General features: G+C 53.7%; 1 protein-coding gene across 3 annotated transcripts in view; it reads right to left on the reverse strand.

Moving 5' to 3' along the window:
- The window catches only part of GRID2IP (Grid2 interacting protein), a 58091-nt gene that overhangs the window by 12738 nt on the left and 23215 nt on the right, over nt 1-22138 (reverse strand). For all 3 annotated transcript variants that reach the window (XM_064376461.1, XM_064376459.1, XM_064376460.1), the window contains 13 exons: nt 19790-20038; nt 19493-19578; nt 14879-14948; nt 14422-14516; nt 13124-13307; nt 8293-8447; nt 7273-7401; nt 6972-7069; nt 6633-6750; nt 5296-5651; nt 4018-4434; nt 1170-1257; nt 238-315 (listed from right to left, as the gene is read on the reverse strand). In XM_064376461.1, the coding sequence (XP_064232531.1) occupies nt 238-315; nt 1170-1257; nt 4018-4434; nt 5296-5651; nt 6633-6750; nt 6972-7069; nt 7273-7401; nt 8293-8447; nt 13124-13307; nt 14422-14516; nt 14879-14948; nt 19493-19578; nt 19790-20038 (2123 nt within the window). The remainder of the gene's footprint in view (nt 1-237; nt 316-1169; nt 1258-4017; nt 4435-5295; nt 5652-6632; nt 6751-6971; nt 7070-7272; nt 7402-8292; nt 8448-13123; nt 13308-14421; nt 14517-14878; nt 14949-19492; nt 19579-19789; nt 20039-22138) is intronic.

Below are 22138 nucleotides of genomic sequence, written 5' to 3' on the forward strand. Positions count from 1 at the left end.
GGAGGCGGGGCCAGAACTGGGGAGTTGATTACTCAGTGAGGGCTGGGCCGGAAGCTGCGCCCAGGTGGGATTTGGCTGCCTACGAGGCCTGGGAGGGGGCCTTCACCGCGCTAGTCAAGAGGAGTCCAGGTCTCCACCGCCTAATGTCTGTCATCCATCCGTGCAGATCTGAGGCCCAGAGAAACGGACGCCGCCCGCCCTCTACACCCCCTGGGGGGGTGGTCCCAGGACCCTCACAGGTGTTGTAAGCCTTCTTGTGGGACAGGATCTCCACCACCTCCTTCTTCCGGAAAGGTTCGGGCCCCGGCACCGGCTCTGGAAAGGAAACTGACAGTTTACGAAGGGGGCTAGGCTGAGGTTGCGGTGGGAAGGCCCAGGAGTGATGCGGCCAAAACAGCCACGATCCCCTCTAAGCACGACCTCGACTTAATCAGCTACACATGTCCATAGTCCTCTCATTCCTGGGGTCAGGGACCCTTAGGTCCTGTGTGTACCTCCTCGTGCCCTGTGCACCCCCCATACTGCAGGAGGCCAGGCCTTTCTGTTCTATCCTGGGACTGGCTGTTCCACCCAGCAACGACAGGGAGATACCCAGGAAAGATTGAGGGCAGGGGAGCCTGAAAGATACATTTACGGATGCCTCCTGTTTACGATGTGACCATGAGCAAATTACCTCCCCTCGCTGTGCTTCCTCATCAGGAAATGGGGGTGATCACAGTATCTCCATGATAGAGTTGCCACGAGATTTAGAAATGAGAATCCCTGGTATTTGATCACTGCACAATAAATGCCAGCTTTTTGTTTGTTTGTTTGAGACAGTCTCCCAGGCTCAATCGATCCTCCCAACTCAGCCTCCCAAGTATCTGGGACCACAGGCAGCCTCCACCATGCCTTTTTGATAGAGATGGAGGTTTCGCCATGTTGCCCAGGCTAGTCTCGAATGCCTGAGCTCAGTAGATCTACCCACCTCAGCCTCCCAAAGTGCTGGGATGGCAGGCATGAGCCACTGAGCCCAGCCTAAATGCCAGCTATTAAATAACTCAGGGACTGAAGGCTTGAGGATGCATCAGGTTAAACAGCGGTCAGGGCAGCCCTCAGAGATGCTAAGCCTGGGGCTGCCACAGATGGTGTGATATCTGGGGTTCCCCCAAGGCCATTAGGCCACTCACTAGCAGGTTTCTGGGTGCCGAAGTGGAGCTCCAGATCGAGGTATTTCACCATGTCACTCAGCTTATCGTAGTCGGAGTCTTCCCCAAGCTGGGAAGGAGGATGGGAAGTTCAGAGTAGGAGGAGCAGCAGCAGCTGGACTGGCCTCCCACTGCCCACCCTCTGAGGGCCACCCTGGGGGCTTCCCAACGGAAAGCACCCATCAGGCAGTGGGATAAAGCTCAGAGCAGGAGACCGCAGGAGAGCCAGATCATCCGAGTCAGCAGTGCTAAGCCAGCGCCTCTTGGGATCAATTGAAACTCAGACTTGGAACTCTACCCATGCAGAAGCCAGCAAGATAGGGCTGGAGCTGGGGCATGAAGAGCTGTGAAGAGGCTAGAGCCAAGTAAGGGGCTACTGGAGGTGGCTCAGGGGTCTGGCTCTGTTATCAGGTCTCCTTTGGGGGTAGTGAGTTCACTAGGGCTGCCCTGGGCAGAGTGGGCTGATGCTGGAAGCCTAGGGGCTGGGTGCAGGACACATGCCTGTGAGGAATGGTGTAGATGAGAGGTGACAGCCTGGGGCTGGGACAGGGAGTGAAGATGGGGTAGCTGCCACAGGGAGAGAACCCAAAGGGAGGGTAAGCAGGGGAATTAAGTCTTAGAACATGGCTGTGGGGCAGGGACACCGAGGATGGATTTGGGCTTGGCCAGATGTGTGACCTGTATCCCTGTGTCTACCTTTGGTAGCCAGTGGAAGAACCACGCTGTGGAGCAAGGCTTGAAGATTGGTCCAAGGTTGGCAGGAGTGAGGTCTCCAGGAGACCCAGGAGGTCCCTATTTGTATCCTTGTCTCACTGAGTTCTTTTTTTATTTTTAATTTTTATTTATTTATTTATTATTTTTTATTATTTTGTTTTATTTTTTGAGACGGAGTTTCGCTCTTGTTACCCAGGCTGGAGTGCAATGGCGCGATCTCAGCTCACCACAACCTCCACCTCCTGGGTTCAGGCAATTCTCCTGCCTCAGCCTCCTGAGTAGCTGGGATTACAAGCACGTGCCACCATGCCCAGCTAATTTTTTGTATTTTTAGTGGAGACGGGGTTTCACCATGTTGACCGGGATCGTCTCGATCTCTTGACCTCGTGATCCACCCGCCTCGGCCTCCCAAAGCGCTGGGATTACAGGCGTGAGCCACCGCGCCCGGCCTATTTATTTATTTTTTGAGACAAGGTCTTGCTCTGTCCCCCAGGCTGGAGTGCAGTGGTGCCACCTTGGCTCACTGCAACCTCCACCTCTGGGAATCAAGTGATCCTCCCACTTTAGCCTCCCAAGTAGCTGAGACCACAGGCATGCACCACCATGTCCAGTTAATTTTTTGTAGAGACGAGATCTCACTATGTTGCCCAGGCTTGTCTTGAATTCCTGGGCTCAAGCAGTCCTCCCACCTCAGTCTCCCAAAGTGTTGGGATTACAGGCATGAACCACCACACCTGGCCTCACTGGTCTTCTTTATTAGCAACTTGGAAAGGTTCCCTGGAGATGTGGGCTGATAATATCTTGGCTGACAGGGCAGGAGACAGAATTGGGACTCAGGAGATGGCAGTGGGGAAAAATCACAAGCATGCCTCTGCCTAGTGTGACTACATGTGAGAGCATGCTATTGGTCCCAAGAAGATGGGGTTAAGGATGATGGTGATCATGAGCACTGGATGGGGCAGCCCTGGGAGCTGGAAGGAGGCCCTGCCATATTAAAAGGAGTAGATGTCCAGGTCAAAGGAGGTGAGAACGCTGTTCTCTGCTCAGAGCTGGTCAAGCCCCATTGAGGGTTCCTTCAATGGGAGGCAGAGGAGAATGAGGGAGGCAGAGGTTCCTTCTGGGAAGGCCTCTGACAGGGACATGGACACTGGAGTGTGGGGTTGGAAACCGTGTTCTAGGGGAATGACCTGAAAAAAAAAAAAAGGGAAAAAGGGGTGGGGTGAACCTTGTTCATCTCGTAGGTTGGTTGGTTTGTGGGTAAGATTGCTCTCTGCCTGGCCGGGCACGGTGGCTCACACCTGTAATCCCAGCACTTTGGGAGGCTGAGGTAGGCAGATCACAAGGTCAGGAGATGGAGGCCATTCTGGCTAACATGGTGAAACCCCGTCTCTACTAAAAATACAAAAAATTAGCCGGGCGTGGTGGCACACACCTGTAGTCCCAGCTCTTTGAGAGGCTGAGGCAGGAGAATCGCTTGAACGAGGGAGGCAGAGGTTGCAGTGAGTTGAAAACATGCCACTTCACTCCAGCCTGGTAACAGAGCGAGACTCTGTCTCAAAAAAAAAAAAAAAAAAAAAAGATTGCTCTGCCTGATTTCAAGGGCCAGAGAGAAAACAGGGCAGGAGAATCTTGGGGAGAAAAGATTTCAGAGGAAGACAAAGGATGGTTAAAATCGTCCAGCGAGGAAAGACCTTGACAGGTAATGAGTTCTTCATCACCAAAGGTGTTCAAGTATACACTGGCAGAATTGTGCAGGAAGAAATTCAACCATCAAAGTGAAAGAGTGAAGGCTGGTGTGCAGGAGTTTGAACCAGCTGCTCTTTTAAGGATTTAAGAGAACTCGTCTGGCCTCAAGAGTGATAAGTTTCAAGGATGGGTAGGGTGGCCTTTCCAGGTGTCCCCCGTGTGGGTCTTTGGCTTAGGGACATAGATTGGCTTCAATGCCTGCAGCGGCCACCAAGCATGGGCATGTCCTTGGGCTGGGGCTCTACTCATCCTCTGCTTGGGGTAGGGAGGATGATGTTGGAAGATGCCTGGAAGATGGATTTTCCTTCAATGCTACTGCCCAAACCATCCTCCCCTAGTACAGAGCACTGGTGGGTCCCAGGTCACCCACCTGACCCCAGATGGTGCCTTCTGAGTTCTCCACCTGCTCCCACCGCAAGCGCTTGACACTCATGTGGCTGGTCTCGCTGCGCCGGTGGCCCAGGCCCCGGGACAGCATGGGGGGTGCACAGGGCACGGGTGGGGGCAGGGGCGGTGGGGGTGGTGGAGGGACTTGGTGGCTGAGTTGGGTGAGGGGCTTGGCCAGCACCTGAGCAGGGCCCCGGGAACCATCAGAGCTGCGGGAGCTGGGCTTGGGGTCATGGAAAGGCAGGGGTGGCGGTGGTGGGGGGCTGAGCGGGGGTGGCGGGATGTGGTCAGAGATGGAGGAGTAGGTCAGGGAGCTGCCTTCTTCACTGCTGCTGACGCAGTCGCTGGCGCTGCTCCGCTCATTGGTTACAAAGCTACCCTGGTCATCATGGAAGCTCATCTGGTGGTAGAAAGAGATGCAAGGGGAGGATGAGGCTGGGCCCAGAGAGACTAGAGCAGGTGCAAGGTGAAGGATCATGGGACAAGGATAGGGCAGTCTCATGGGTTAGCCTCAGGTTGTGAGGGGGATAGCCTGGGCTAAGCATAGGACTGTCTCATGGGTTAGCCTCAGGCTGTGCATGGGATAGCCTGGGACAAGGATAGGGCAGTCTCACGGGTTAGCCTCAGGCTGTGGGGGGATAGCCTGGGACAAGGATAGTGCAGTGTCATGGGTTAGCCTCAGGCTGTGAGGGGGATAGCCTGGGAGAAGGATAGGGCAGTCTCACGGGTTAGCCTCAGGCTGTGAGGGGGATAGTCTGTGACAAAGATAGGGCAGTCTTACAGGTTAGCCTCAGGCCGTGAGAGGAATAGCCTGGGCTAAGGATAGGACTGTCTCATGGGTTAGCCTCAGGCTGTGCATGGGATAGCCTGGGACAAGGATAGGGCAGTGTTTCATGGGTTAGCCTTAGGCTGTGAAGGGGATAGCCTGGGATAAGGATAGGGCAGTCTCATGGGTTAGCCTTAGGCTGTGAAGGGGATAGCCTGGCATAAGGATAGGACCATCTTACAGGTTAGACTCAGGTTGTGTGGGATAGTCTGGCCTAAGGAATGGGCTAACCTGGGATAGGGAGCACAGGCTAGCCTCAGACAAGGAGCAGGATAACCTCGAACAAGAGATAGGGTAACCTGGGGAAAAGGGTGGGATAGCCTGGGGAAGATCCCAAGGACAGCAGGCCCTTGCAGGAGCCCAGGGACACTGTTGCCTTGCAGACCTCCACACCATGCCTCACCCACCTCCCTCCACACCTGCCCGCATACCCACCTCCTCGTAGTCATTCTCAGGGGTCAGGAAATCATCCACAATGGTGACCCGGGGGCCCAGCTGCTCACTCAGCACGTCCAGGAAGCGGTCGGTATCACGGCTTCTCACAGGCTGGGAGAAGGTGAAGAGCTTCCTGCGGCTGGGCGGGTGGGCAGGGTCCGGGCTTGGGGGGCTGTCGGGGCAGATGGGCCCCGGGCTTGGCTGTGGGGAGGGCGCCCTGCTGCTGTCCAGGCTGGCGTAGGGGTGGGACTCAGAGCTGCTGGGGGAGGCCAGGCCCCCAGAACACAGCGGGTGGTAGCAAGGGGAGGGCAGGAGTCGCTCGCTGGGCCATGAGATTCCGGACAGGGTCCTGGGCCCTGGTGGGGGGATGCAGCGTGAGGATCCAGTTTCAGCCAGCACCGAGGCTGCAGGTGCAAGCTGGAGAGAGGGCCCAGGGCAGGCTGGCTCTGTGTCCTGGGGCACTCCCTTTTCCCTCTCTGGGCATAGTACAGGAAGACCCTGGGTGGCCCTGCCTTCCAACCATGACCAAAGGCCAGGCCCGGTGAGCAGGAACACCACTCAGCCCCAGGACAGGCTGGATGCTAGCTCACCTTGGAATGGTCACAGGGGCCCCAGCTGGGAGCCACTGAACACCACTAAGTCAAAGCGTGGAGGGGCTTCTCTAGGGCCCAGACCAGAGTCACGGGGCATTTCCCACACCCGGCAAGCCCTGAGCTCACAGCAGGACCTCCCAGGGGCCCTACCTTCTGACCTGCAGAGCAACTGTGTTCCCAGCTGTGCCATTCACAGAACAATGCATGCACTTGATAGTTTATCTGATAACCACATGCTAACTCAGGACTTCCTCAGAAACAGACATCTGCTTTCTTTCTTTTTCTTTTTCTTTCTTTCTTTTGTTTTTGTCTTTTTTGAGACAGAGTCTTGCTCTGTTGCTTAGGCTAGAGTGCAGTGGCTCGATCACAGCTCACTGCGGTCTTGAACTCCTGGGCTCAAGTGATCCTCCCACCTCAGCCTCTTGAGGAGCTGGGACAACAGGTATATGCAATCACGCCCAGCCAATTTTGTATTTTTTTGGTAGAGATGGGGTCTCACTATGTTGCCAGGCTGGTCTCAAACTCCTGGGCTCAATCGATCCTCCTGCCTTGGCCTCCCAAAGTGCTGGGATTACAGGTGTGCCCAGGCTACTTTGTTGATCAGCAGCTGAGGTGAGGATCACAGGGCCATGGGAGGGACTGGGACAACCCTGACTCTGATGGAGCAGAGAAGCAGCTCCAGGGCTGAGCCTGGGGTTGAGGGTTACACCTGGACGGTCAAGATGACAGAGCCTGGAGCCCTACCTGAAGCAACTGCTGGGCTGGGGCCTGGAGGGGAAGCCCGGGATTTGGACACGGTCCCCATCTTCCCTTTGAAGCTGCTGTTCAGTCGCGACTCAAGCTCTGCATAGACAGCTGACATCTGGAGGGAGGTGGGGGTGAGTCCAGCCCACCCTACTTCCCCTCGCAGCCCTAACTTTTGGCCTCAGAGGCCAGGCCTGGGTAGGATGGGAGGCAGAGATCTGCCCCAGCCTGAAGCAGCCACAGAGGCGCCTTGGCCTGGGTCTCCTGGGCCCAGTTCTATGGACCATCCATTCCCTGTCCCCTACTGACCCCACCTGGAGGGCAGAGAGAAGGTCTCACCATCTTGGGGTTGGGGGTCTCAGGGAGGGACGTGCCATCGCCCGCCTGGCGCTCGCCTGGGATCAGGGAAAGAGGCATCTCAGGACACTCGCTGGGACCTACCAGAGAACAATGTCATTACCATATCTAAGCTCTAAGGCTCAGGCTCTGGCCCAGAACCAACAGGCCTGGCAGACCCAGGAGGGCAACTCCTGGGACCTGCTTATCCCCATTCCCTGGGATTCCCCCACCACCAAGCCCATTTTGCAGGGAGAAAAACTGAGCTCCACTCAGTACCCGCCAACTCCAACACCAGCCTTACCGCAGCTGAGGCCGGCCTCCATGCCCTGCGACCGAAGGCTGTGGCGGCACATGGAGGAGGCCCGCAGGGAGCTCCGGGGCTGGGGCTCGGGTGTGGGCTCCGACTCCAGGTCCAGCTCAGGTTCCGGCTCTGTTGTGGGACATGAAGGGAACATGGGGCCCTCTTGTCCTCTCAGCCAGACAAGGGACCTCCAAAACAGGGACGGGAGGGCAGATGTCATCCGAAGCAATACGTGGACCCCAGGCTACGGGGCCTGCCCTGCTTGCCGCCAGAAGAGCTCTGGAGGGGAAGCCCCGGGGCAAGAAACCAGGTGCCGGGAGCAGCACCAGAATGCAGCTGGCCTGAGCTCGGGGGCCCAGCAGAGCTCTCACGACAAGAGTTTCCAGAGTCTCAACGCCTTGTGCTCACCCCACGCCAAGTCACTGCTGCCCAGAGAGGATTATGGGTGAAATAGTTTTGTATTTCTTTTGAGACGGAGTTTTGCAATTGTTGCCCAGGCTGGAGTGCAATGGTGCCATCTCAGCTCAAGGCAACCTCCACCTCCCAGGTTCAAGCAATTCTCCTGCCTCAGCCTCCCAAGTAGCTGGGATTACAGGTGCCTGCCACTACACCTGGCTAACTTTTTGTATTTTTAGTAGAGAAGGGGTTTCAGCATGTTGGCCAGGCTGGTCTCAAACTCCTGACTTCAGGTGATCCACCTGCCTCGGCCTCCCAAATTGCTGGGATTACACGCGTGAGCCACTGCTCCCAGCCAAAATACAACTTTTTTGAGTCTAGGCAGATATGTAAGACATGTGCCATCCACCACGGAGCCCGAGCTTCTTGCTAAAATCCTAGTAAACTGTGGGCCAGCAACTCTGCAGCGGCTCTCCCTTCTTATCTCCCTCCCTCTCTCCCACTCTCCCTCTCTTCCTTCCTTTTTGTTTGAGACAGTCTGGCTTTCTCGCCCAGGCTGTTCACCTGGTTGGTTGGACAGTCAGCAGCCGCAGGTAGGGAAGGGGCAGGGGAGAAGATGCTTACCCGTCATGGCAGTGTAGCCCAGGAAGCATGCGATTTTCTCCTGACAGAGCTCCTGCTCCTCATAGGTCAGCAGCTGGTAGATGAACTGCCACAGGACCTGCTTGGCAGGGGTGTCCAGCACGGGGTAGACGTCAACGATGAGCGTGTCGATGTTCCTGGGTGAGGGTGCAAGGCTCAATACTCAAGGCTCAATACATGATGACAGAGTGGGGGTGGACAAGATGGCACTTCCAGGCCACAGCCTCTGGCTTCATGCCCTATCCCTGCCCTTGAAAGACAGAGAAGTGGGGGCCGGGCGCGGTGGCTCATGTCTGTAATCCCAGCACTTTGGGAGGCTGAGGCAGGTGAATCATTTGAGGTCAGGAGTTAAGAGACCAGCCTGGCCAACATGGTGAAATCCCATCTCTATTAAAAATATAAAAATTAGCTGGGCATGGTGGCATGCACCTGTAATCCCAGCCACTCGGGAGGTTGAGGCAGGAGAATTGCTTGAGCCTGGGAGGTGGAGGTTGCAGTGAGCTGAGATCACGCGACTGCACCCCAGTCTGGGTAACAGAGTGAGACTCTGTCTCAAAAAAAAAAAAAAAAAAAAAAGTAAGCAGGAAGGCAGGCTCTGGGACAGGGTAGCCAGACTCCAATCTCGGCTCTGCCACTTACCAGCTAAGTGACCTTTCTCAAATGACTTACCTTCTCTGTGCCTCAGTTTCCTCATCTGTAAAATGGGGATAAAAATAGCATCTACCTCATAGAGCTGTTGTGAAGATTAAAACATATAGAGCAGGCCAGGCTGGTGGCTCATGCTTGTAATCCCAGCACGTTGGGAGGCTGAGGCGGTGGATCACCTCAGGTCAGGAGTTTGAGACCAGCCTGGCCAACGTAGTGAAACCCCGACTCTACTAAAAATACAAAAATTAGCTGGGCATGGTGGCACACACCTGTAGTCCCAGCTACTCAGAAGGCTGAGGTAGGAGAACTGCTTGAACCCAGGAGGTGGAGGTTGCAGTGAGCCAAGATTGCACTCCAGCCTGGGTGACAGAGTGAGGCTCTGTCTCAAAAAAACAAAAACCATATAGAGCAGGCCAGGCATGGTGGCTCATGCCTGTAATCTCAGCCCTTTGGGAGGCTGAGGCAGGCGGATCATCTGAGATCAGGAGTTTGAGATCAGCTTGGCCAACATGGTGAACCCTGTTTCTACAAAAAATAGAAAAATTTGGTGGGCATGGTGGTGCGCACCTGTAATCCCAGCTACTCGGGAGGCTGAGGCAAAAGAATCGCCTGAGCCTGGGAGGCAAAGGTTGCAGTGAGCCAAGATTGCATTACTATACTCCAGCCTGGGCCACAGAGCAAGACTCTGTCTCAAAAAATAAATAAAATAAAAATAAAAATAGGTCAGGCATGGTGGCTCATGCCTGTAATCCCAGCACTTTGGGAGGTCGAGGCGGGTAGATCATGAGCTCAGGAGTTCGAGACCAGTCTGGCCAAAATGGTGATACCCCCTAATAAAAATACAAAAATTAGCTGGGTGTGGTGGTATGTGCCTGTAATCCCAGCTACTGGGGAGGCTGAGGCAGAAGAATCACCTGAACCTGGGAGGTGGAGATTGCAGTGAGCTGAGATTGAGCCACTGCACTCCAGCCTGGGCAACAGATCAAGACTCTGTCTCAAAATAATAATAATTAATAAAAATAAATAAATCAATAAAAATAAAGTAGGAGAATATCTTTTGACCTAGAAGCAGGGAAGGACTTCTTAAAATTTCAAAAGCCAAAACTCTAAAACCAAAAATGTGGCCAGTTTGACTATGCAAAATCAAGGAAGCCCAACTTAGACACATTAATATTAGACACAACAGACTTAATGACAGAAGTAACATGGGAGAGAAACTTACAACCTTCAAAATCAAGGAGAAATCAGTGTTTAAAATGTATAAGGGTGGCCAGGCGTAGTGGCTCACGCCTGTCATCCCAGCACTTTGGGAGGCTGAGGTGGGTGGATCACAGGAGGTCAGGAGTTCAAAACCAGCTTGGCCAACAAGGTGAAACCCTGTCTCTACTAAAAGTACAAAAATTAATTGGGCGTGGTGGTGAGTGCCTGTAATCCCATCTACTCAGGAGGCTGAGGCAGGAGAAACGCTTGAACCTGGGAGGCAGAGGTTGCAGTGAGCCAAGATCATGCCACTGCACTCCAGCCTAGGCAACAGAGCAAGACTCTGTCTCAAAATAAATAAATAGATGAAATAAATAATAAATAAAATGTTCAAGGTGTCAGGGGCAGTGGCTCACACCTGTAATCCCAGCACTTTGGGAAGCTAAAGTGGGCGAATCACTCGAGCCCAGGAGTTCAAGACCAGCCCGGACAACATGGCAAAACCCTGTCTCTACTAAAAAAAAAAAAAAAAAAAAAATTAGGGGGGCATGGTAGTCCCAGCTACCTGGGAGGTAGAGGTAGGACGATCACTTGAGCTTGGGAGTTTTAGGCTGCAGTGAGCTGTATTTGTGCCACTGCACTCCAGCCTGGATGACAGAGTGAGACCCTGTCTCAGAAAATAAAATAAAATATACAAGGAACTTCATGCCAGTCAACAAGAACAAAAAGTCCAAGAAAACAAAAATAGACAAAGGATATGAACAGGTAATTTATAGAGAAAATCCCAGAAAAAGTTCATAAGCATATTAAAAGATACTTAAAATAATTAGTAATAGAAGAAAACCAAATTAAAATAACAGATGTCACTTCTATGGCTAAGAAATGAACAAAAATAAAAAGTTGGACACTGCTGTGATCCACAGGACTTTGACTGCAGTTATAATCAATGTATGATATATACACAAAGCAATGTGGACAGAGCTAAACACATTAATTGGTGAATAAGTCAGACACAAAATACTCTATATAGCACAATGATTTTTTTTTTTGAGGGGGGAGAAGATGATGTCTTGTTCTGTTGCCCAGGCTGGAGCGCAGTGGCATGATCTTGGCTCACTGAAACCTCTGCCTTCTGGGTTCAAGCAATTCTCCTAACTCAGCCTCCCAAAGAGCTGTGACTACAGGCACATGCCGCCATGCCTGGCTAATTTTTTGTATTTCAGTAGAGACAGGATTTCACTGTGTTGCCCAGGCTGGTCTTGAACTCCTGAGCTCAGACAATCCACCCGCCTCAGCCTCCTAAAGTGCTAGGATTACAGGAGTGACCCACCACGACTAGCCTGATTTTTCTTTTTTTTTTGAGACAGGGCCTCATTCTGTCACCCAGGCTGGAGTGCAGTGGCACAATCACGGCTCACTGCAGCCTTGAAACCCTGGGCTCAAGCGATCCTCCCACATCAAAGTAACTGGAACTACAGGTGCGAGCCACCATGCCCAGCTAATTTTTTCTTTTTGTAGATATGGCTTCTTGCTCTGTTGCCCAGGCTGGTTTTGAACTCCTGGGCTCAAGCAATTTTCCTGCCTTAGCCTCCCAAAGTGATGGGATTATAGGTGTTTGATCTGGGTTTCTTTTTGATGTGATGAGGTTTTAAAATGGATCATGTGATGTTTGCACATATTTGTGAATATACTAAACACCACTGAATTGTATAATTAAATGGGTTGAACTGTATAGTAGGTGAATTACATCTTAAGACTTTAAAGCCAGGTACAGTGGCTCATGCCTGTAATCCTAGCACTTTGGGAGGATCACTTGAGCCCTGGAGTTCGAGACCAGCCTGGGCAACATAGTGAGACCCCCACCCCACCCCACCAACCATCCTTTTTGAAAAACAAAACAAAACCAGGCTGGGCGTGCGGTGGCTCATGCCTGTAATCTCAGCACTTTGGGAAGCGGAGGTGGGTGGATTACCTGAGGTCGGGCGTTCAAGACCAGCCTGACCAACGTGGAGAAACCCTGTCTCTACTAAAAATATAAAATTAGCCAGGCGTGGTGGTGCATAGGCCTGTAATCCAAGCTACTTGGGAGTCTGCGGCAGGAGAATCGCTTGAACCTGGGAGGCGGAGGTTGCAGTGAGTCGATATCACGCCATTGCACTCCAGCCAGGGCAACAAGAGCGAAACAGTCTCAAAAACAAAATGAAACAAAACAAAAACCAAAAACCAAAGCCCTTCAAAGAAAACAAAAAGGTACAGATAAAGGACAGGCTTTTCAGAGACCATGAAAATGACCCCATGGACCAAGGAGTGTGATAAATGCACCTGGCTGTAGTTGAGGTCCAAAAAGAAAGACACCAACCCTATCCCCAAGGGTCTGGACCATGACAAGTGCCCAGAGGTGGGTCCCATCAAGAATGCTGCAGGTATTTAGGAGGCCAAGGTGGGCGGATCATGAGGTCAGGAGTTCGAGGCCAGCCTGACCAACATGGTGAAACTTTGTCTCTACTAAAAAGACAAAAATTAGCTGGGTGTGGTGGTGCATGGTTGTAATCCCAGGTACTCGGGAGGCTGAGGCAGGAGAATCGCTTGAACCCAGGAGGCAAAGTTTGCAGTGAGCCAAAATCACATCACTGCACTCCCACCTGGGCAACAGAGAGAGACTCCATCTAAAAAAAAAAAAAAAAAAAAAAGAATTCGGCAGGTGGTCCCCATCTGCCTCACTTCACAGAGAAGGCTGTGACTTGCACAAGGTCACGTGGCTATCGGAGGTGTCAGGGTCAGAGTTTGTTCCAGGGCAGCTCAATTGCCCACCACCCTGGGGTCCCTGATACCAGCTGCCACCTCCCTGAGCATCCCCCAGGAGATCGGGACTGAGGAGGCTCAGGCAGGGAGACTAGGATATGAGTCTAGGCAGGACTTAGGGCCCACCCAGGGCAGGTCCCCACCCCAGCTCTGGCCCAGCCACCTGTGCTGGAAGAAGCTCTCGAGGGCCCGGCAGACCCCGTAGCGCTCAGGAGGCGTGAGCAGGTGCTCCAGCTGCTGGCTGAAGGTCCTCCCTTGGACCCGGATGCTGGATGGCAGGATCTCCGCCACCCACTGCAGGGAGGTAAGCGCTGACGACGGGTTGGGCGAGTCCAGAGAATCAGAGTCTGCTGGGACCACAGGCAGGAGAGGCAAGAGTGACCCAGAGCCCCCAGGCCAGGTGCCGTTTCCCTGGCTTTTGAGGTCAGCAGACCTCCTGAGCTGGGGTGTGGCTGTCCAGTGCCATGCATGGGAAGACATGCCTGCTGCCTAACACTGGGGCCAGGGATAGAGGGAGTCAGCCCTGGGAAGGGTCCCTGAAGCTATGCACTAGGGTTTTTGTTTTCATTTTTGTTTTTGTCTTTTTCTTTTTTTTTAAAAGATGAGATTTCACCATGCTGGTCAGGCTGGTCTTGAACTCCCGACCTCAGGTGATCCGCCCGCCTTGGCCTCCAAAGTGCTTGGATTACAGGCGAGAACCAGCACGCCCAGCCGTTTTTGTCTTTTTCTGAGATGAAGTCTCACTCTGTTGCCCAGGCAGGAGTGCAGTGGCGTGATCTCGGCTCACTACAACCTCCGCCTCCTGAGTTCAAGTGATTCTCCTGCCTCAGCCTCCCGAGTAGCTGGAACTACAGGTGTGAGCCACCATGCCCGGCTGATTTTTGTATTTTTAGTAGAGACAAGGTTTCACCATGTTGGCCAGGATGGTCTACATCTCCTGACCTCGTGATCTGCCTGCCTCTGCCTCCCAAAGTGCTGGGATTACAGGTGTGAGTCACTGCGCCTGGCCCTTTTTTTTATTTTTGAGACAGTCTTGTTCTGTCACCCAGGCTGGAGTGCAGTGGTGCAATCTTGGTTCACGGCAACCTCCACCTCCTGGGTTCAAGCGATTGTCTTGCCTCAGCCTCCCGAGTAGCTGGGACTACAGGCGTGTGTGATCACACCCAACTAATTTTTGTATTTTTAGTAGAGTCAGAGTTGCGCCATGTTGCCCAGGCTGGTCTCAAACTCATGGCCTCAAGCGATCCTCCCACCTCGGCCTCCAAAGTGCTGGGATTCCAGGCATGAGCCATCATGCCCAGCCTCACTAGGATTTTATAGTACTACTTAGGGGGCAGTCCTGGGAAGGCAAGCTGCAAGTTTAGGGGAAGAGCCAAGTCCTCTGCACTGTGAATCTCACAAAAAGCAGCCGGGGCAGGGTTGCTGTGGACCAAGAAAGCCAAGTGTCCATGGGGTTCTCACCACTGGCAAATGGGACGAGCCCTTCCTCCACCACCAGCGTGGGCATGGCACCACTGCCCTGCAGCATGGACACCACCTTGTCGTGGGAGCAGTTCCTGCCAAGCAGAGAGGGCCAGGAGGGCCTGACTGGGGTGAGCCCTGTCCACGGCCACCAGCCAGAGCTCCCTGTCCTGCCCACAGGGGCCACACAGCAAGACCACCTCTGTGCCTCTCTGTGTCCCCAGCACGGAGCTGGGGTATTTTCTGGTTGGAAGGATAAACTGAGGTCCTGGCTAGAGTTGGCGGCTGGTGAGGGGGAGGGTTAGATTCCAGAGTTCCCATTGGAAGAGGGACAGATCCTGGGGACCAATTGGTGAGAGGAGATCGGGACCACGGCCTGGGTGCCCCAGGAGGCAGGAGTCTTGTAGGGAGTGGGGCAGCTCATCACCAACCTCTGGTGTCCCCAGTAGCCTCTGACCTCATGTCCAGTCCATTGAGGAAGAGGATCCGGTCACCTGACTTGAGGGCAGCATTGTCAGCTGGGCTCCCTGGAAGCAAGAAGAGAGGGTGTGCCAGTCAGCTGGGCAGGGTACCACTTCGAGAGCAGGATGCTCTCCTGTTTTACAGGCAAGAAATGGAAACTCAGAGACCCATAGCTGGCCAGTCACGGTGGCTAACACCTATAATCCCAGCACTTTGAGAGGCCAAGGCACGAGGATTGCTTGAGCCCAGGAGTTCGAGACCAGCTTGGGCAACATAGCGAGACCTCCGTCTCTCCAAAAAAACACCTAAAAAAACAGAGATCCATAGGCATGGGTAGCAGAGGAGAGTCAAATAAGATCGACAGATCCGTGTAATAGACTCTGCACATTTCCGATCGCAGCTGCTTTAAGGATCTAAGGACCACGGAGTGATCCCCTAGCGGGGGCACAGCATGAACCCCCAGTGCTGGAGAAGAGCAAGGTCCAGAGAGCAGTACTCAGGCAGCATCAGTACGTCTCGAGTCCCTGCTCCATATACTGTTCTTAGCTCTGCATAGAGAGGTCCCATCAGGGATTCCTTTTTGTTTCAGGAGAATTACTTTCTGTTTTTTGTTTTGTTTTGTGTTGTTTGAGACAGGGTCTTGCTGCAGTGCAGTGGTGTAATCACAGTTCACTACAGCCTCGACCTCTTGGGCTCAAGCAATCCTCCCACCTGAGGATCGAGTAGCTGGGACCTAGGCATGCACCACCACTCTGGGCTTTTTTTTTTTTTTTTTTTTTTTTTTGAGATGGAGTCTCGCTCTATCAGCCAGGCTGGAGTGCAAAGGTGTGATCTGAGCTCACTGCAACTTCTGCCTTCTGGGTTCAAGCTATTCTCCCACCTCAGCCTCCTGAGTAGGTGGGAATACAGGCGCCTGCCACCACACCCGGCTAATTTGTGTGTGTGTTTGTTTTTAGTAGAGATGGGGTTTTACCATGTTGCCCAGGCTGGCCTCGAACTCCTGAGCTCGTTATCCACTTGCCTTGGCCTCCCAAAGTGCTGGGATTACAGGTGTGAGCTATCGTGCCTGGCCACCTAATTTTTGTATTTTTTGTAGAGACGAAGTTTCACCATATTGTTCAGGCTGGTCGCAAACTCCTGGCCTCAAATGATCCTCCTGCCTCAGTCTCCCAAAGTGCTGGGATTACAAGTATGAGCCACCACACCTGGGCTCTTTCTGCCTCTTTTATTAGTCATCATTCTAAAATTAATTCTGAAAGAAGTAGGGAAAATGATCAATGCCTAAATAAAATATACTCTCAAATTGTGAGAATTTCTCTCTGAGGGAGATAGAAACTGTCCAGAGAAGAGGGGGAACAATCAGGGACTTCCTGGGAGAGGTGAGATGGGGGAAGTCCTTTCCCTGGACTGAAAAGGAGGAGAGAGTGATGGTAGTGGCGAATCCAGTCTGGCCTGCCTTGAATAGCTGCATGACTAGAGAGGCTGTCGTAGGGTATCAAAGATCACTGGGCCAGGAGTCAGGAGATCCTAGTTTCTGGTCCTTAATTTACCAGAGCCTCTCCATGTCTCAGTTTCCCCATCTGTAAAACCTTCCATCTAAGCATTCATTTGGCTTCCTATGACAGGTAAGACATGGGATCACTAGCTTGAGGGTTGGGTTGAGAACAGCAGACCTGGAATCTTTTCTTTTTTTGAGACAGGGTCTTGCTCTGTTACCCAGGTTGGAGTGCAGTGGCACGATCATAGCTCACTGCAGTGCTGAACTCCTGGGCTCAAGCGATCCTCCCACCCCAGCCTCTGGAGTAGCTGGGACTACAGGCATGTCCTTTGCTATGTTGACCAGGCTGGTCTCAAATTCCTGGGTTCAAGTGATCTTCCAGATTCAGCTTCCCAAAAGGCTGGGATTAGAAGTGTAAGCCAGTGCACCCAGCCACATCTGGATTTTAACAAGCCCCTAGGCCAAATATCTCTGGCTACACATGTGGGAGAGACCGGGATGGGGATGGTGGTGGTGGCATGGTTGGAACAGCCATATCCACAGAGGAAAGATTAATCGTTCTTTTTTTTCTGAGACGGAGTCTTGCTCTGTCACCCAGGCTGGAGAGCAGTGGTGCAATCTTGGCTCACTCCAAGCTCCACCTCCCGGGTTCAAGCAATTCTCTTGCCTCAGCCTCCTGAGTAGCTGGGATTACAGATGCCACCACCACGCCTGGCTAGTTTTTGTACTTTTAGTAGAGACAGGGGTTCACCGTATTGGCCAGGCTGGTCTCGAACTCCTGACCTCAGGTGTTCCGCCCGCCTCAGCCTCCCAAAGTGCTGGGATTACCGCGCCTGGCTGAGATTAATCGTTTTTAGAGGAAGCTCTCTAGAGAGCAGCTTTGGGCTTTTTGCTTACCATATGGTGTCAAAAAATTTAGTGATGCTCAAATTGGGGAAGGATCCGAACGTGCCAGTTATCAGGATTAAGTCTCAGAACAGTCCGAAGACTGTTGGCCTGACACATCAGTGCTCTTCTGGGGCTGGAACTACAGGCCTCAGTTTCCCCAGCTGTAAAGCTTCCATCTAAACATCAATTTAGCTTCCTATGATGGGGAAGGCATGGAATCAGTCCTGGGCTGGGACTATAGGATCAGATGATGCCCAGCTCACAGATCCATACACTGGAGACAGTGACATGCAGAATGTGGAAAGAATGCATTGGCATGGCCACCAAAGGTATGTGTAACCAGGAGCATTACACTTAGGTGCTGGGAGGGGGCCGATGCAGGACAGAACAGGTAACCCAGTTCTGAGCAGGTGGTTACAGGGAGGGAGAGTTCAATTCTGCTCTAGGAGACATTTCTGCCCTACAAACACCTTCCACAATGAATATGAGCACACACACACTTCTGCCCCACTGGAGTGGCAGGAAGAAAGGGATTCTTGCACTGGAGAGGCTGCTTCTTCAAGATGCCATGGTTGGGCCTGGTGGCTCACATCTGCAATCCCAACATTTAGGAGGCTGAGGCAGGAGGATCTCTTGAGCCCAGGAGTTCAAGGCTGCAGTGGGCTATGATCACGCCACTGCAATCCTGCCTGGGCGACAGAGGGAGACCCCATCTCTTTAAATAAAATAAAATAAAATAGGCTGAGTGTGGTGGCTCATGCCTGTAATCCCAGCACTTTAGGAGGCCAAGACAGGTGGATCACCTGAGGCCAAGAGTTCGAGACCAGCCTGGCCAACATGGATAAACCCCATCTCTACTAAAAATACAAAAAAATTAGCCAGGTGTGGTGGTAGGTGCCTATAATCCCAGCCACTCAGGAGGCTGAGGCAGTAGAATCGCTTGAACCTGGGAGGTGGAGGCTTATGTTAGCCGAGATTGCACCACTGCACTCCAGCCTGAGCAATGAGAGTGAAACTCCACCTCAAAATAAATAAAATATAGGCTGGGTGTGGTGGCTCATGCCTGTACTCCTAGCACTTTGGGAGGCCAAGGCAGGAGGATTACTTGAGCTAAGGAGTTCAAGACCAGCCTGGGCAATATGGCGAAACCCTATCTCTACCAGAAATACAAAAAAAGTAGCCACACATGGTGGTGTGTGCCTGTGGTCCCAGCTACTCGGGAGGCTGAGATGGGAGGATCACTTGAGCCTAGGAGGTGTAGGTTGCAGTGAGCCAAGATCGTGCCACTGCACTCTAACCTGGGTGACAGAGGGAGACCCTATCTCATTAAAATAAAATAGGGGGGACACAGTGGCTCCTGCCTGTAATCCCAGCACTTTGGGAGGCCAAGGTAGGTGGAGCACAAGGTCAGGAGATTGAGACCATCCTGGCTAACACAGTGAAATCCTGTCTCTACTAAAAATACAAAAAATTAGCCGGTATGGTGGCACACGCCTGTAGTCTCAGCTGCTCGGGAGGCTGAGACAAGAGAATTGCTTGAATCCGGGAGACAGAGGTTGCAGTGAGCCGAGATTGTACCACTGCACTCCAGCCTGGAGAAAGAGTGAGACTCAGTCTCAAAAAAAATAATTAAAATAAAATAAAATAAGTAAAGTAAAATAAAATTAAAAAGATGCATGATTTCAGGAACAAGAAGAGGCTGGCGGGTGGTAGGAGAAGGGAGTCCAGATTCAGCAGGGGTTAGAGGCAGAGGCAGAGTCACAGGCAGAGGCCCTCAGGCCCTTTTGGCTCTCTGAGTCTGGCCTGACAGACAAGTGCCCAGTTCAGCATGGGCACAGTCTGGGTAGGCACCAGCTCAGTCCTGGCTGTCCCAGGGTCCTGGACAGTGGCCCTAACCCTCCCTGTGGACACAGGAAAGGTCTGGACGCAGAACCTGGTTCCCTCGGGTTGGGGTGATGCTGAATTTAGAAGGGCAGGGGTGGGGCACCCCAACTCAGGCAGAAGGCTCTGGCCTCAAGCACCTTAGGTAGGAGTGGGATTCAGATCTGCTGGCTCTGGGACACTCAGGGAACAGCGTCTACATAAGGATGGTACCTTATGTAGACGGGAGGGGTTGCTGAGCAGGAGCCTATATGCGGTACAATGACCCTGGAGAGCCATCACGGGGTCCTTTACCCCATCCTGGGCCTTAGGGACTCTTAGGGCAAGCAGCCCACCCCTCACCAGGCAGGACAGACTCGATCCAGACAGGCCCGTGGCCGCGAAGTGTGAAGCCGAAGCTCTTGTTGCCCTTGTAGACTCGGACAGTCCTGGGGAGAAAAAGAAGGGGCGAGCAGCACGATGGAGAGGGGGCCCTGGGGTGCAGGGGTGGGAGATGTCCCGTGTCCCTTTCCCCTTAACCTCTCGGTCCCTTCTGCACCCCAGCAGCCCCGCCCCACCCCTGCGCACTCTCCCCGGGTCTCGGTCCCGAGCCCACCCGCAGAGAGGGGTCCGCGGCCCGTGCCTGTGAGCCCCGTGTACCTGCGCGCGCCCCCGGGGCCAGCAAGGCTGCCCACCAGCAAGGAGGCCCTGCGCGGGGGCGGCTCGTCGGGGCGGCGCGGCGGGGCGCTGGCGCGCGTGGACACCAGGAGGCGCTCCGGCCGCTCCTCGCTGCGGCTCCGGCGCAGTCGCTGAGCGCCCTGGGCCCGGCGGGCGCGGCACAGCTTGCCCAGGAGGCCCTGCGACACCACCTCGTCGAAGCGCGCCCGGTGCTTCTTGGGGATGAAGATCCTGCCGGCGAGGACAGAGGAGTGGGGGCGCGTCCCCGGACCCCGGATCTTGGCAAACCGTGGTCCAAAGGGGAGTCCTCGTGGGTGCCGCCCTCGGCTCTCCTGCCCCTTCCCAGGAGTGGCGGAGGGTTGGGGGGCGATCAGCAGCCAGTGGCACCCCAGTCTCCCCCTCGGTGCTCGGATTTGCGTCCCCGCTCCACCTCGGGAATGACACATTCAGACCGTCCTTCATGACTCTGGCCTCTGCAGGGCCCGAGCCCCACAAAGCCAATCCGCGGACCCGTTCCTCCTCCTACCTCTGTCTTCCTTCTCTGGTCTCTCCCCCGACTACCTCTGCACCCGCCAGACCAAGCGCGAGCCAGGGATCCTCACAACACACTGTCTCCCAGCTCGTCTCTAGGTGGCTCTGCTGGAGGAAACTGGAGCCCACAAGCCCAAGGTCTGAGTTCCCGCAGCCCCTCACCACACCTCAGTCTTCCTGCTTGCTTCTCTGGCCAGCCCCATCTGCAGCTGCCCACTCAGATATCTGCCAGGACCCCTGCTTCTGCCACCTTCAGTCCCTTTAAGCTCTCTCCAGGCCCTCACCCCAGCCTGCTCCGATTCACTGCTTCCTTAGCTGAACGAGGGTCCACACCCAATACTGGCCTCCTTTCAATTTAATCCTACATGTATTTAGGGAGCCCCTGCTATCTGTGCCAGCTGGGAACTGGGGTTCAAAGATGAAGGGACTATGGCTCCTGTTCTCAAAGGAGTTACCTTGGAAGTGAGAGGCACGGGGAAGGCCTGTGGGTCTCTGCTGCAGGGCTGGCAACTCTTTCTCTGTCTCTGTTTTTTTTCCTCTTTTGAGACAGGGTCTTGCTCTGTCTTCCAGGCTAGAGTACAGTGGCACGATCATAGCATGATCACAGCTTGATCACAGCTCAGTGTAACCTGGAACTCCTGGTCTCAAGGGATCCTCCTGCCTCAACCTTCCTCATAGCTAGGACTACAGGCACATGCCACCAGGCCTGGCTATTTTTTTTTTCTTCTTGAGACAGAGTCTTGCTGTGTTGCCCAGGCTGGAGTGCAATGGCATGATCTCGGCTCACTGCAACCTCCACCTCGTGGGTTCAAGCGATTCTTCCACCTCAGCCTCTAGAGTAGCTGGGATTAGAGGTGCCCACCACCACACCTGGCTAGTTTTGTATCTTTGTAGAGATGCTTGGACAGGCTGATCTTGAACTCCTGACCTCAGGTGATCCACCCACCTCAGCCTCCCAAAGTGCTGGGATTACAGGGGTGGGCCACTGCACCCAGCATTTTTTTTCTTTTTCTTTTGTAGAACTGAGGCTCTATGTTGCCCAGGCTGGTATCAAACTCCTGGGCTCAAGTGATCCTCCCACCTCCACTTCTCAAAGTGCTGGGATTACAGGTGTGAGCGACAACACCCAGCCTTGGTGGCTTTCTGAGGGTTAGGTCTGTAGTTCAATCATGAGCCACCGTGATTGGCCAGGGCTCAGCACACCGGAGAGGCTTGGTAAACAGGAGGTCTGCCAGCAGCCTACCCGCATCTCTGAGTAATGGCAGCAGTTAACATCCTGATGGACTCTCTGGTCTGTGGCAGAGGATTCTAAGGCACAGAGAGGACCCGTAGCTCTCTACGGTTACACAGCTGGCCTGTGGCACGGTTGGCACTGGAGCCCAGCCTTCAGAGCCTCAGCACTGTGGCAGGACCTCTAACAAGAGCCCCTGAAGGTCTGGTTGCCTGTGAGGCCTCCCTGGCTGCATCCCAAAGCTCTCTTCCTTGTTCCTTGTACCAAATGCCAGGGCCAAGGGCAAGATGATGGGGAGAAGGGAGAAGGGATCAGTGGCCTTGCAGTCAGCTGAAATACAAACCCCTATGAGGTGTCCCAGCGGCCCCCATGCTTCCCTCCACCTCTGCGGATAGGAGTAATTAGGCCAGGCAGGCAAAAGAAGTTGCCTGGTGGGAGGAAGTGGGCGTGGATTCTCAGGGAGGAGGCTCTGTCCCCGCAGTGAGCTCTGCTCCAGGTTTGGATCATCTGGGTGACCAGAAGGCCAGGATGAATGTCCTGCTCACCTCTGTCCGGTGCACATTCCCACC

The sequence above is a fragment of the Aotus nancymaae genome, unplaced genomic scaffold, assembly GCF_030222135.1.
Source record: "Aotus nancymaae isolate 86718 unplaced genomic scaffold, 86718_ANA_hifiasm-v0.15.2.pri h1tg000015l_0, whole genome shotgun sequence".
In the NCBI taxonomy this organism is placed as follows: domain Eukaryota; kingdom Metazoa; phylum Chordata; class Mammalia; order Primates; family Aotidae; genus Aotus; species Aotus nancymaae.